This window comes from Budorcas taxicolor, chromosome 11 (assembly GCF_023091745.1).
Source record: "Budorcas taxicolor isolate Tak-1 chromosome 11, Takin1.1, whole genome shotgun sequence".
Classification (NCBI taxonomy): Eukaryota; Metazoa; Chordata; class Mammalia; order Artiodactyla; family Bovidae; genus Budorcas; species Budorcas taxicolor.
Window position 1 is genome coordinate 154,800,415 of NC_068920.1, and position 13,371 is coordinate 154,813,785.

The 13,371-nt window shown below is 39.6% G+C and overlaps 1 protein-coding gene across 1 annotated transcript in view; it reads right to left on the reverse strand.

Annotated features, from left to right (window-relative positions):
* Positions 1-13,371, reverse strand: part of NR6A1 (nuclear receptor subfamily 6 group A member 1) — a 212,964-nt gene that overhangs the window by 24,703 nt on the left and 174,890 nt on the right. Inside the window, exon 5 of the mRNA XM_052648702.1 lies at positions 8,130-8,360. Within this exon, the coding sequence (XP_052504662.1) occupies positions 8,130-8,360 (231 nt within the window). The remainder of the gene's footprint in view (positions 1-8,129; positions 8,361-13,371) is intronic.

Below are 13,371 nucleotides of genomic sequence, written 5' to 3' on the forward strand. Positions count from 1 at the left end.
TTTAACCTAATTTCAAGTTCTAAACATCTTAAAATTCCTTTGCTGCTGTTTCAGGGCCAGTGACAATCTTTAGACACTTCTATTTCCAATACTGATATCTCACACATACCTTTGCTTCAGCTCACAGGTACAGAACAAAAATCTATCATTGGCAGGTATAACACTGAGTATTTCTCACTTGATGTTTCACTCTCAATGTCTTGGAGGTGAGGAAGGAATTCAACATGCTTTCCTTCTTGTTTAAAGTGCCATAAATTTAAAAGATTTACATCTTACCAATTTCTTGCTCTGTTATTTAAAAACTTGTGTTGTCCCTCAACCCCACCTGGAGTAAGAAACTCATATACATGTTAGGTGTTGTCATGTGTAAAGTTAACCCATGAGTAAAGTATTATTAGTATTATCACTCCCACTGAACAAATAACTCTAATGCTCAGAAAAACATTCTCCTTTGGGTGATAGTAACTAAATATTAGAATAAAGATTTGGAGCCCAGGCTATCAGGTTAAGACCAACTTTCTTTCCACCACTATAATTTCCCAAAATGTGTGTGCATCCCACTGGAGAAACATAATTTTAGGTTGTGCATAGATAATGTCTTAATTATACACTTATCCTAATGTGCATTAGAAAAAATACTGATTTTCCATTCACTGAAGTGCTAAAAACTACTTGAAAATTCACTTTGATTTTTTTAAAAAGATAATTTAAAGAACATAAAATAAACAATAGTACTGGTTTAATCAGAGATGGTAACATTTGCTAAAATGGCATGAAACTGCCTGAAGTGTGGGCAACAACATTATGTGTCATAGTGCCTCTGTTAAAACAAAAATTTGGCTCATACTTTAAAACTTATATCATACTCAGATCTATTGATCCTCATGACAACCTTAAAAAGTATATATTAGAAGTGTGTTTTTTACATCTGTATCTCCTTTGCTACAGATATAAAGAACAGACTTTTGGACTCAGTGGGAGAAGGCGAGGGTGGGATGATTTAAGAGAATAGCACTGAAACATGTACAATACCGTATGTAAAATAGATGGACAGTGTTAAGTTCGATGCATGAAGCAGGGCACCCAAAGCTGGTGCTCTGGGACAACCCAGAAGGATGGGGTGGGGAGGGAGGTGGGAAGGGAGGTAGGAGGGGTCAGGATGGGAGGGACACACGTGTATACCTGTGGCCAATTCATGTTGCTATATGGCGAAAACCATCTCAATATTGTAAAGCAATTATCCTCCAATTAAAATAAATTAATTAATTAAAAAATAAACAGCAGTGCATGCACGCACGCACACACACACACAAAGTATACGTTAATATCCTGTGCAGTTTAAACAAAAAGGGACTGGTTCACAGTTACTCAGTTAAGAACTGATAGAGCAGGGATTTCAATTTAGGTCTTCTTATTCTAAAGCTGTACTTGTTCCTTGATGCTACATTGAGTTAAGAGCAAGTTTTCAGCAGGGCTGAATCTTTCTGGTAGTGAACTTACTTAAAACAACAAAACAAAGGGCTTTTGGGTAGGATCACAGAAAGAGTTCTGCTGCACCTCTCATCTAAACCTAAGAGAATGGCATCAGCTATGGTTCTTCTATCTGCTCAAAAGAAGCACAAATATTTTTCCTGCTCTAGAATGCATTCCTCACCTGGTTAGGCGTTAGCAGCCAACCAAACCCAGAAACCAGAAAGACAGACACAAAGCTAACTACATCAAATCCCTGCTCAAAATCCACTGGGTTCATTGCGGTCTATGGGTTAATTAAATTCAAGTTCCCTGGCTTGGCATTCAAGATTCTCTGGGATCTGGTTCTTCTGGGACTCTCCATTCTCATCTTATGCCATAAATGTTACACTGTACCTACAGAGAACTGTTAGTTCCTGAATATGCCATGCTGTTTTACAACACAGTTTTGCCTCTGCACATATTGTTGCCTCTATTCAGCAAGAAACTTTATAGTGGAAAATCTGATGACATCACCTTACCCAAGTGAGACCACCTGAACTAAGTGGTCCAAGGTAACATGACCAATAATAGGACAAACGTATACCATGTACTCTTTTTAATTTTTCAATTTATATTATTTAATTTCGGCTGTGCTGGGTCATGCTGCACAGGCTTTTTCTGAGCACAGGCTCAATAGCTGCAGCACAGGAGCTTCGTTGCTCTGTGGCATGTGGGATCCTCCTGGATCAGGGATCAAACTTCTGTCTCCTGTACTGGCAGGTGGATTCTTTAACAATGAGCCACCAGGGAAGCCCATCATGCACTCCTGACAGGATGTACTAAAAGGACACAACACTGCATTTGTGGCATTCTCACCAAAACTGCATCAAGAGCAACCTAACTGTGAGAAAACTGACAAACCCAAACTAAGGGACAGTCTAGAGAATAAATGATTTTAGATGAGAAAAGAATAAGGAACCACTTCAGACTAAAGGTGATTAAAGAGACCTATGAACTAAATACAGTGTGTGATTTTGCACTGGCTCCTGGATTAGAAAATAGAAATTGCTACAAGGGACATTGGGATAACTAGTGAAACTTAGATAGGTCGGGCAATTAAACAATAGTATTGTTGTTGTTGTTGTTCAGTTGCTAAGTCATTCCCGACTCTCTGCGACACCATGAACTGCAGCATGCCAGGCTTCCCTGTCCTTCACTATCTCCCTGAGTTTGCTCAAACTTACATCCATTGAGTTAGTGATACCATCCAACTATCTGTCGCTCCCTTCTCCTCTTGCTCTCAATCTTTTCCAACATTGGGGTCTTTTCCAATGAGTTGGCTCTTCACAGCAGGTGCCCAAAGTATTGGAGCTTCGATTTTAGCACCAGTTCTTTCAGTGAAAATTTAGGGTTGATTTCCTTTAGGATGGACTGGATTGATCTCCTTGCAGTCCAAGGGACTCTCAAAGAGTCTTCTCCAGCACCACAGTTCCAAGGCATCAATTCTTCAGTGCTCAGCCTTCTTTATGGTTCAACTCTCATATCCATACATGACTACTAAAAAAACCATAGCTTTGACTATAGGGATGACTTGTCAGCAAGTGATGGCTCTGCTTTTTAACACACTGTGCAGATATGTCATAGCTTTTCTTCCAAAGAGCAAGCATCTTTTAATTTCATATTAATAGTATTATGTCATGTTACATCTCCTGATTTTGATAACAGTGCTGTAATTATGTGAGAAGCGAAGGGGAATGAACCTTCAACTTACTCTCAAATAGTTAATAATACACATTAAGGAAGAGTGACCGAAGCAGGAGTCATTTTTACAAAGCTCTTTAAGTTTCTAAGGAGTTTGAGCTTCTTTTCCTTCACGATTTCTGCTCAAATATTTTCTCTCCCTCATAGTACTCCATGTTTCTCCTGGTCCAGTGACATGGCAATGCCACAGCATCACTATCTCACAATGTCCTACAAACACCAACCTCCTCCAAGAAGGTTGACTTGGAGGACTTTTGAACTAGTTATCTAGCAAGTTATGAGACAACAAAGCTAAGGGAATTTTATATTTCCACAAAACTACTTAACTGATATGAATTTCCCATGCGGCTCAGTGTAGTTTCCTCTTGCCTCTAATGATTTTAACAATATTCCCCTCACCCAACTTCCTATCCGGTCTCCCCTATCCCTGACCAACCACACTCAATTCATCAAACCAGGAAGCATCCTACACCAAAAGGGATGTAAGAGAAAAGTAAGACTTGGTCACAACCCTTGAAAGGATCACTCAGTAACGGGGAGAACAGACAAAGAGCACAAGGTGATCCTTACTATGCAAAGGGCAAAAATGGGTTACAGAAGTTCAAGAAGGTCATCAGGTGAGTGGGAGGTAGTGTCAAAGAAGGCTTCTTAGAAGATGTTACAAATAAAAACTGAGTGAATAAGTCAGGTGAAGAAAAAGGGGGTAGAATATTCCAGGAAGATAAAACCAAATGTGCAAAGCTGCCAAAACATGAAACATCCTTGAGTTCTTAAGAGAACTGCATATGTGGGAAGAGCATATAATTCTTCCCCCTATATGGAGGGGAGGAAAGGGATGCCAGAGGAGTCTTGAAAATTATTCTGAGGACTCCTGACTTTACCTAAAGACTGCAAGATGTGTGAGGAAAATGTGTATTGGGGGCACTCAGGTAGTAGTGGGGATGAAAAGAAAGGATCCAGCCTCTACTTCCCACCATTATTTAAATCTCCCTCATTGACTTGTTAATTAATTTCCTGACCAGCCAATTCTGAGTTCTGAAAAGATATCTGTGTCAAAGATGGGGGACAGAGACTGAGGGTACACATGGCAGCTGTATTTTTTAATAGTTAATCTTTAAAATTTGAGGCCAAGTTTAGATTTATAGAACAATGGTAAAAATAATAGAGAATAATAGAGAATTTCCACATACTCCTCACCCAGCTGTCACTTCTGTAAACTAAGCTTACATAGCCACAGACCATTCATCAGAACTAGAAAATTAACTTTGGCACAACACTATTCACCAAAGACTTTATTCAGATTTTCTTAGTTCTACTAATATCCTTTTCCTGTTTCAGAATCAAACCCAGGATCTCACAATGCATGTAGTTGTCATGCTTCCAGAGTCTCCTCCAGTCTGTGACAGCTTCGTAAGTCTTTATCTTTTATGACCTTGACACTTTTGGAGACTTTTGTAGAATGCCAGTTATTTTGAAGAATATTGCTCGATTTGGGCTTTGGGGAATGAACCTCTCCATCTCTGTGTGTGTACATGTGCACGTGTGCTCTTAGTGATCATACTGGGGATACATGATGTCCATGTAAACACATTCATGTTACTCTTGATCTCTTGGCTAAAGGATATCTGTCAGAATTCTCTACTGAAAAGTACTATTTTTCTCTTTGTAATTACTAAATATTCTGAGACTTCTAAATACTCTGATTCTGTTTAAATCTACAGCCTCTAATTTTAGCATCCATCAGCAGATCTTGCCTATAGCAACTACTGTGGTGCTCTAATGGTGACTGTCCATCTCTCTTATTTTCTCTACACTTACTAATTAGCATTCTTCAGTAAGGAAGAACCATCATTCCTCTATTTACTCAATACGTTTTATCAGTATGAACTCATGGATATTTTATTCTTTGGATTATAAACTAACATATATCTATATCTATAGCACATTCTAACTTTTTGGCACCACAAGATGCTCCAGACTCATCTTATATATTCCCTGCCTCAGTCCTAAAGTCAACCAGTTCTCCAGGGAGTCCTGATTCCTTTTACTGATATTAAGAAACCAAGGCGTGGATACTAGGTGTGCTCATTACTCTTGGGGTTGTAACTGCTTCTAGCCCTTCACAATGCTTAGAGTCAGGCAATATATGTATATATATAAAATTCATGTATCTACATACATAACTATTTTTTTTAATCTATCTAAACATGAATCCATGTTACAACAACCTCTGAGTCTAATCTAGCATCAGAGGTTTCATTCTAGCCTTCCTCTTTCCTGATTTATAACTTCTTTCCCTGTTGTGAGAAACTCAACTCTCATTATCAACAATGTATTTACTTATGTGTTCAACCCTAGTATACAAACAAAGTAGTGAAAGAATTCCTAAACCATAACCTTGAGAGAATCAAATTTATAAATCAGAGTGCTTTGTTTGTATACAGTTCTTTTTGTCTTTAATTTTAATAGTATACAGTCAAAATGCTATTTCCCAAGGCTAGCTCTTTTCTTCTTCATTCTTTTCAATGAGCCTTTGTGATTTATTTTTATTACTAGTTAGATTTATTTGCCATAGCCTACAGTTTATTTCCTCCCCCTTCAATAATGGTTGCTCAGAAAAATTATATGCAGTAAAATTCACTTTTTTTGCGGTGTTCAGTTCTATAGGTTTTGACAAGATACATAAAATTATGTGTCAAACACCATAGTTCTATTGCCGCCAAAATACTCCAATGGCAACTGCAATTTTAATTCTGCTTTCTCAGCACCAACCAGTAGATGGCAGGGTTTCTCTCTGAGACAAAGCCTTCACTGTGCAACTGAGCCTGCCTGCTTGGCATGCAAATAAACCTAGGAAGGCAGCTTTACATCCCTCACACCTCCTGTGTCATTTTCTCCTAGATATGGTTAGACGATTTCTGTGGGTAAGCTTCTTCTTCTCTGAAACAGGCAAATTTGGCTGGAAGCCTCAGAATCTTAACACACTGAATAAACAGGATGGTTCATCAGAAAACAGTCAAGAAAAAAAAAAAAAAGAAAAGAAAAGAAAACAGTCAAGAAGGCAACCCATAAACATGCTCTGATAAAACTCAATGAAGGCATGGCTTCCCTGGTGGCTCAGATGATAAAGAATCTGCCTACAATGTAGGAGACTCAGGTTCAATCCCTAGGTCAGGAAGATCCCCTGGAGAAGAGTATGGCAACCCACTCCAGTATTCTTGCCTGGGAAATCCTACAGAGGAGCCTGGCGGGCTATAGTCCATGGGGTTGCGAAGAGGTGGACGTGACTGAGCGACTAACAGTCCCACTCTCTCTCTCAATGACAGCAACAAAGGAAGATGAGAAAACTAGAGACCAAAATCAAATTAGATAAATATGAGACAGATGAATGACCAGACTCTCTTTTCAAGACATTACTTGTTTGGTATTGGGGAATTTCTATAGGAGTAAACTGACAGTGGGGACAGGAGAGGATTTTCAGGGAGAGGAAGGACCCCATGGACCAGCATTTCCTGCATTAGCCAGTGAATTCTTCACCACTGAGCCACCTGGGAAGCCCGTATCTCTCACCTTTCTTCGTAATAGGCAAGTTTACAATTTTAAAAACATACACAATTTAAAAAACCAGTCTGAAGGATATCTGAGTGTATCTACAAAACCAAAAGTTGAACAATTCATTAAATCTGACTAATCCCCACCCCATACTACTACTATGAGCTCCGAATACCTTGCTGAGTATTTTATATACACTGTCATATTTAACCCTCTAGAGAGCTCTGAAAGTTTTATCATATCATTATAAAGGTAAAGATTATTGAGCATTAGAGACATAAAACAAACTGTCCAAGGTCACAGATCTAGTCTGTCACCAACCTCTGCCTCCTGAGTCTGGGCTCTTTTACTGAACTACATTGCACCACTCTCCACCCTCCATGAGGATACTCCTAGAGTTCTGACACTGGCTCTCTCTTCTGTATCCAAGTTCTCTCTCTGGGTGATTTCTACCCACTAACAAAACTTTACTACCTCTATGCCAACAGCTCCACAAACTTCTACTGGTAGGCAGGGCTTGTCACCTCAGTTCCAATCCAATTTATATATCCAACTTCCTTAGTGGACATCTATGGGTGTCCTTCTCAGGTACTTCAAATTTAGCACCTACAAAGGTCAACATTTTGCCCCACTCTTTATTAATTAATTTACTATTAATTTGAATCTTCAGTTTCAATTTCTAGTAAGGCCAAATACTCAGTATGTCACCAATTCCTACGAGGTGAGCTTCTCCTACATCTTCCCATCCATGCCATCACTTCCCCTTCCCTTTCTTTTGGACACTTCTAAAGACTTTCTAGGTGGTTTTTCTGCTTCCATCAGCCCAATTCATTCTTCAAAGCTGCCCTCCAGGCCAACTTCCTTAGAATATTGGTTTATTTGTGCCATTTTAGGCTAGTGGCTCTTGGAAAACTTGCCAATAAATCCCCAATTCTTCACCAACTTGGATGCAGATTTCTGGACATGTCTAACCTGAGTATGCCATGATTCTACCAAACAGAATGATAACACATTCAGGGGACCTACAGCCTTCTTGTCTTTTCATATAAAATTCCTACTTCTTTTCATTATGCCCTGAAAAAACTAGTGGAGTATATTAATCCTAGTTATTAGCGCCTGATTGTTGATTGGGGTCTTGCCACATGGAGCCTGTGCATTCCTTTTCATAGGATCCTTAATGCCTCATCAGTCTTTTACCCACCTAATCTGGGAGATCCTTGTAGGCAGATTATGAGTACATACACAGTACAATGCCTAGTATATAGTGTAGGCATAGGAAACGTCTAACTCCAAGGCTTACTAGCTGACACTGAAGATAAAATGATGGGTAAAGGGTGGGCAGTAGAGCTGCAAGCACCACTTACCCTTCCGGTTCATCCCCATCTGGAGGCATTTGAGCAGGCGGCAGTACTGGCACCTGTTCCTCTGCTTCCGAGACATGACACAGTTCTTGTCACGACTGCACCGGTATACCCGCTTGTTGCAAATGCTCCGCTTGAAAAACCCTTTGCAGCCCTCACAGGAGATGATTCCATAGTGTAAGCCTGTGGCGCGGTCGCCACAAATAAGACAGGTTCGTTGTTCAGCGCGATCATCTGGAACAGAAACTGAACACGTGAAAGTTAGAACATAGTGGAAATGATGACTTTAAGCCTGCAGTTCTGAAAGAAGCAACCCTGGGTAGATCCTGAACATAACCTTCTCCAGGCTAACTGGCAGAGGTGGCATCTTGCTGTAGGAACAGACTCCTTCATCTACCTGTAGATTCCACAAACAAAGCCTAACTGAAAAAAGAACTCATGTTCTCTGAGTTTCATCATCACTTAAGAGTATCCAAATCAGAAATGTGGAAGGCTTCTCCCTCTCCCTTACTTTCTTTAGTGGTAGCCTACCACTTCTACCCTGTAGGAAGGTGGTAAGGATTACTTATCATGTACCTAAGTGTCCAGCATATGGTATACGCCCAATAAATGACAGTTATAATCATTAACCAGTGAAGACGCTTCCATGCTCAACTATACCTCAATTAAAACAAAAAACAGAAAAAAAGAAACCTCCTGGAAAGATTCTGATCAGAGGCCAAGGCAGAAGACCAGAGATTTGAACTGCACTCAGTAATAAGCAAGGTATAAGGACACAGCCCTCAAAATTAAAGATCCTTAGTTGTACCCTAGTTCCGGCACTTAGCAGGTAGGTGAACTTGGGCAAATTAACTCTGAGCTGTTTCTCTCATCTGTAAAATGGGGATTTTACTGTCATCTATATAACACAGATAAAATACTAAAGCACAGTTATTTTATAAAACACTGTGCATTTTAATAAAATACTCGCATATATATTTATATATATTGAGTTTATATTATATAAAATACTCAAGCACAGTATATGGTGCCTGCGCTACCATAGACAGTTAATGAAGAGAAGAGAAGTCGCTCAGTCGTGTCCGACTCTTTGCGACCCCATGGACTGTAGCCTACCAGGCTCCTTCCTCCATGGGATTCTCCAGGCAAGAGTACTGGAGTGGGTTGCCATTTCCTTCTCCAGGGGATCTTCCCGACCCAGGGATCGAACCCTGGTCTCCTGCATTCCAGGCAGACGCTTTAACCTCTGAGCTACCAGATAGCTATTATTTTCATTATCATCCAAACAGGTTCACACTTAAAGTGATAGTAACATTCCAGAAAAGTATGTGAAGGGAATGTTAAAGAAGGGCATAGATATAGAGAAAGAAGGAGGCTGGCATTTACACAGCCTTTATTATTTGCCAAATTTGAGATACGTCTTTATGATCCCCATTTGTAGTAGGCTAGATAAAGGCCATTCAAAGGTATCAGGTCCTAATACCTGGAACCTGTAAATGTTATAAGAAAAAAAAGTCTTTGCAGATATGATCACACTAAGGGCAGATTATAAAAGTGGGCCCTACTTGCAATTACTTTTTTTGTTTTTTTTTCCTGCACAAGGCATGTGGAATCTTCATTCCCCAACCAGGGATCAAATCCGCATCCCTTGAACTGAAAGTGCAGAGTCTTAACCACTGCATCACCAGGAAGTCCCCACATGGTTTTTTAAAATTTATTTTATTGAAGTATAGTTGATCAATTTTGTGTTAATTTCTGCTGTACAGCAAAGTGATTCAGTTATACAGATGTACACTCTTTCATATTCTTTTCTACTGTGATTTGTCAGATACTGAACATAGTTCCTTGTGTTGTGCAGTAGGACCTTGTTTACCCATTCTATATGTAGTAGTTTGCATCTGCTAATCTCAAATACCCAATCCATTCTTCCCCTACCCTCCAACCACATGTGTCTTCTCTACGCCTATCACATACGTTTTTATAAGAGAGACTAGAGGGAGACTTGATACAGATAGCAGAGGACGCGCACATGCAGGAACGCACACACGTGTACAGGGGAAGGTGATGTGAAGACGGAGGGAAACGCTGGCCAGAAGCCAAGGACTAACCAGCAGCCACTACAAGCTCAGAGAGGCAAAGAATGGATTTTCCCTCAGAACCTCTAAAGGAAGTGTGGCTCTGCCCACACCTTCATTTCAGCTTACTGACTCTGGATTTCTGGCTTCTAGAACTGTGAAAGAATAAATTTTTGTCATTTTAAGCCACCCAGTTTCTGGTAATTTTTAACAGCAACAAAGGAAACTAATACATTTTTTTTTCATACAAGGACACAGATCTATTAAGATTCTTGCTCAGAGTCACACAGCAAATAGCTGGTATGCAGAGAAAAGCAGACATATGAGACTACACAGCTAGGGAAATAGGGAAAGACATACAAAAAGGGGAATTGCCTAGGTTTTTTGAACAGTTCCTAGTTATAGACCTTTCTAAGTCTTTCTGAGACCTGCATTCACTTCCTAACTTGGGTCAAATTGATAAACATGGGAATATCAGTTTCTATAACACAATCCTTCCTTAAGCTAACTTAAATGTGTTTATATTATTTGCAGCTAAAAGAAACTTCTCTAAGATTTCCTATAAAGTGTTCCTGGAATAATAAGCATTCCTTTTCTTTTCCTTTAAAAAATGCAAAGTAAGCTCAAGGAAAACATCAGAGCAAAGTTACAATAGCAAATTAAAAAACTAAACCAGGCAAGGCCAAATAGGCCAATGAATGGCATGACCACAGCACTGTCTGTGAGATGAAACCTCTTTTTTTTTTTGAGATAAAAACCTCTTAAGAGTGCTGGGCTTGAGCTGCTGAGGGGGCTTAGAAATAGGCCATGGAATACTGTCAGGAAATCATGATTGGCTATGGAGAATCTAAATTTTCTAATTTTAAAGTTGTCAATATTCTATTATATGCATACATTAAAATATATACAAGAACTCTGCGAGAATAGACTTTAAAATGGTTATAATTAATCAATATCTGTAAGAACTACACCTCATGGATATGACTTCACTGAACACCTACAACTAGGCAGTGTGCTTTCTTTGTGTCGTGTCATGTAATTCTCATAATCCCAAAGATGAGTACAATTGTTATCATTATTTTGTAAATGAATACATTTAGAGATCTCCAAAAAAGTTAACTAGTCCATTTAGGAAGTGGCTGAGCTTAATCTGCCAGTCTCAGGACTGGAGATCAATAATATCTTCATAAAGCACTTGCAGGCATTCTGTGCAGCATCTGGATGGATCCAGGAGCAAAGGGCCCCCAGAACAATCAAAGACAGACCTTTTAAGAATCTGCTCATGTCTTGTAACATGCTTGTTCTTTTCATAAGCGTTAAAAAGGCCACACTGACATCAAAGACTAGAGGGAGATATTTCTCCACTGATGGGTGCAGTGACTAGATTCTCTTGGGGTCCTCTGACTGCTTTCTCTGGTCATAGCTTTTCTTATTGCCATGTTTTGCTTCTATAAACCCTTGTCTATGCCACAGACTAGGAAACCAACTCAGACGGAAGCTTCTCAAACATAAAAGAGAAAGGCCGTCTTCCAATCAAACTCGTAGCCCTTCAAAGAAGCATTTGGCAAATCTCTCTCACAGCACGTTGGGAAAGATCATAACAACAGAAGAGTGAGTGTTACTTCCTCAGTCCTGTCTGAGCCCATGGACTATAGCTCACCAGGCCCCTCTGTCCATAGAATTCTCCAGGCAAGAATACTGGAGTGGATAGCCATTTCCTTCTCCAGGGGATCTTCCCAACAAAGGGTCTGAACCTGGGTCTCCGGCATTGTGGGCAGATTCTTCATGGTCTGAGCCACCAGGGAAGCGGGCAATAACAGAAGAAGCTATTGTTAACTGAGCACTTGGGTGTAGGCTCTCGGCCAAGCACGTAACACATGTTATTGTGCTGAATCACCACCACAAACCTAAATGAGGTACCCTACTTTACAGGTGAAGAAACTCATGAAGCTCATGAGGTGATATCACTTTTCAACAGTCACCCAGCCAGTAAGAAAGAGAGCTAGGGCTGGGATCCCCAAAGTCTATGCACCTAACTAACATACTCTGTGGCCAAAGCAAGTCAAATTTATTCAGTCTATGCAAGTAAGTCAGGCCTTTCTCCTCTTGAAAAACAAATCCACAAAAGCTAAAAAGCCAATGTTTTACTTTGTAAATGAATAAACATAAGCAAAATGTCCCTAAATGGTTCTTGGCCAGATGTCAGATAGGTTTTTGCAACTCCTATTCTTATAAAGGACTTGAAGGGTATTTAAAGCATGTTTACATTCCTTATCTCACCTGTACCAAGACCAGGGCAAGGATTATTTTTAGTATATATGGGAAAAAAAAATTCGGTTGTATACCATGCAATGTTCAAGAAGTTTTTACATGTACTATTTATTCATCATAATGACTGTGAGAGGTATCATTATCTTCATATAGCCAGGAATCTTGGAGTTAGAAGGGGCCTTTCAAGTTGTCTTGAACAAGTTGACCTGAGGCATGCATTCCCTCTATGATATTCCTAGACAAGGGGTTAGTTACCCCATACTCTACTTGCACATCTCCAGCGGCTCAATAAGGTACTTCATTCCATTCATTCCATTTTAGATGGTTTTAATGGTTCAAAAGTTTTACTTTACATTGAGCCAAAGTCTGTTAACCGGAAGCCTTCCTCATTGCCTTGAGTCATGTGCTTGCGGGCAAAAAATGTATGTATAACCTAGCCTAATTCATAAACCAATCATTCACTTAAAGATAAATGGAGTTCCTAACTGAATTCTTTTATTTCTTAGTCTTAATCATATAGTATCAAAATTTCTCATAAAACCAAGTAACCAGAACTGAATGGTTTGTTCTCCTTAATTTAAGGCTCAATTAGTCTTATATATCTGCAGCTATCAATCAGCAAACACCAGTAAACACTTACAATTTTATAATTATTGATGATATAATGCTATAAAAATGATACACATTTTATAATGGGAAAAATGAAGCTTAAAGAGGTGAGTGAGTGAGTGAATGAAAGTCATTCAGTCATGTCCGACTCTGCGACCCCATGGACTATATAGTCCATGGCATTCTCCAGGCCGGAATATTGTAGTGGGTAGCCTTTTTCTTCTCCAGGGGATCTTCCCAACCCAGGGCCGAACACAGGTCTCTCGCATTGCAGGTGGATTATTTACCAG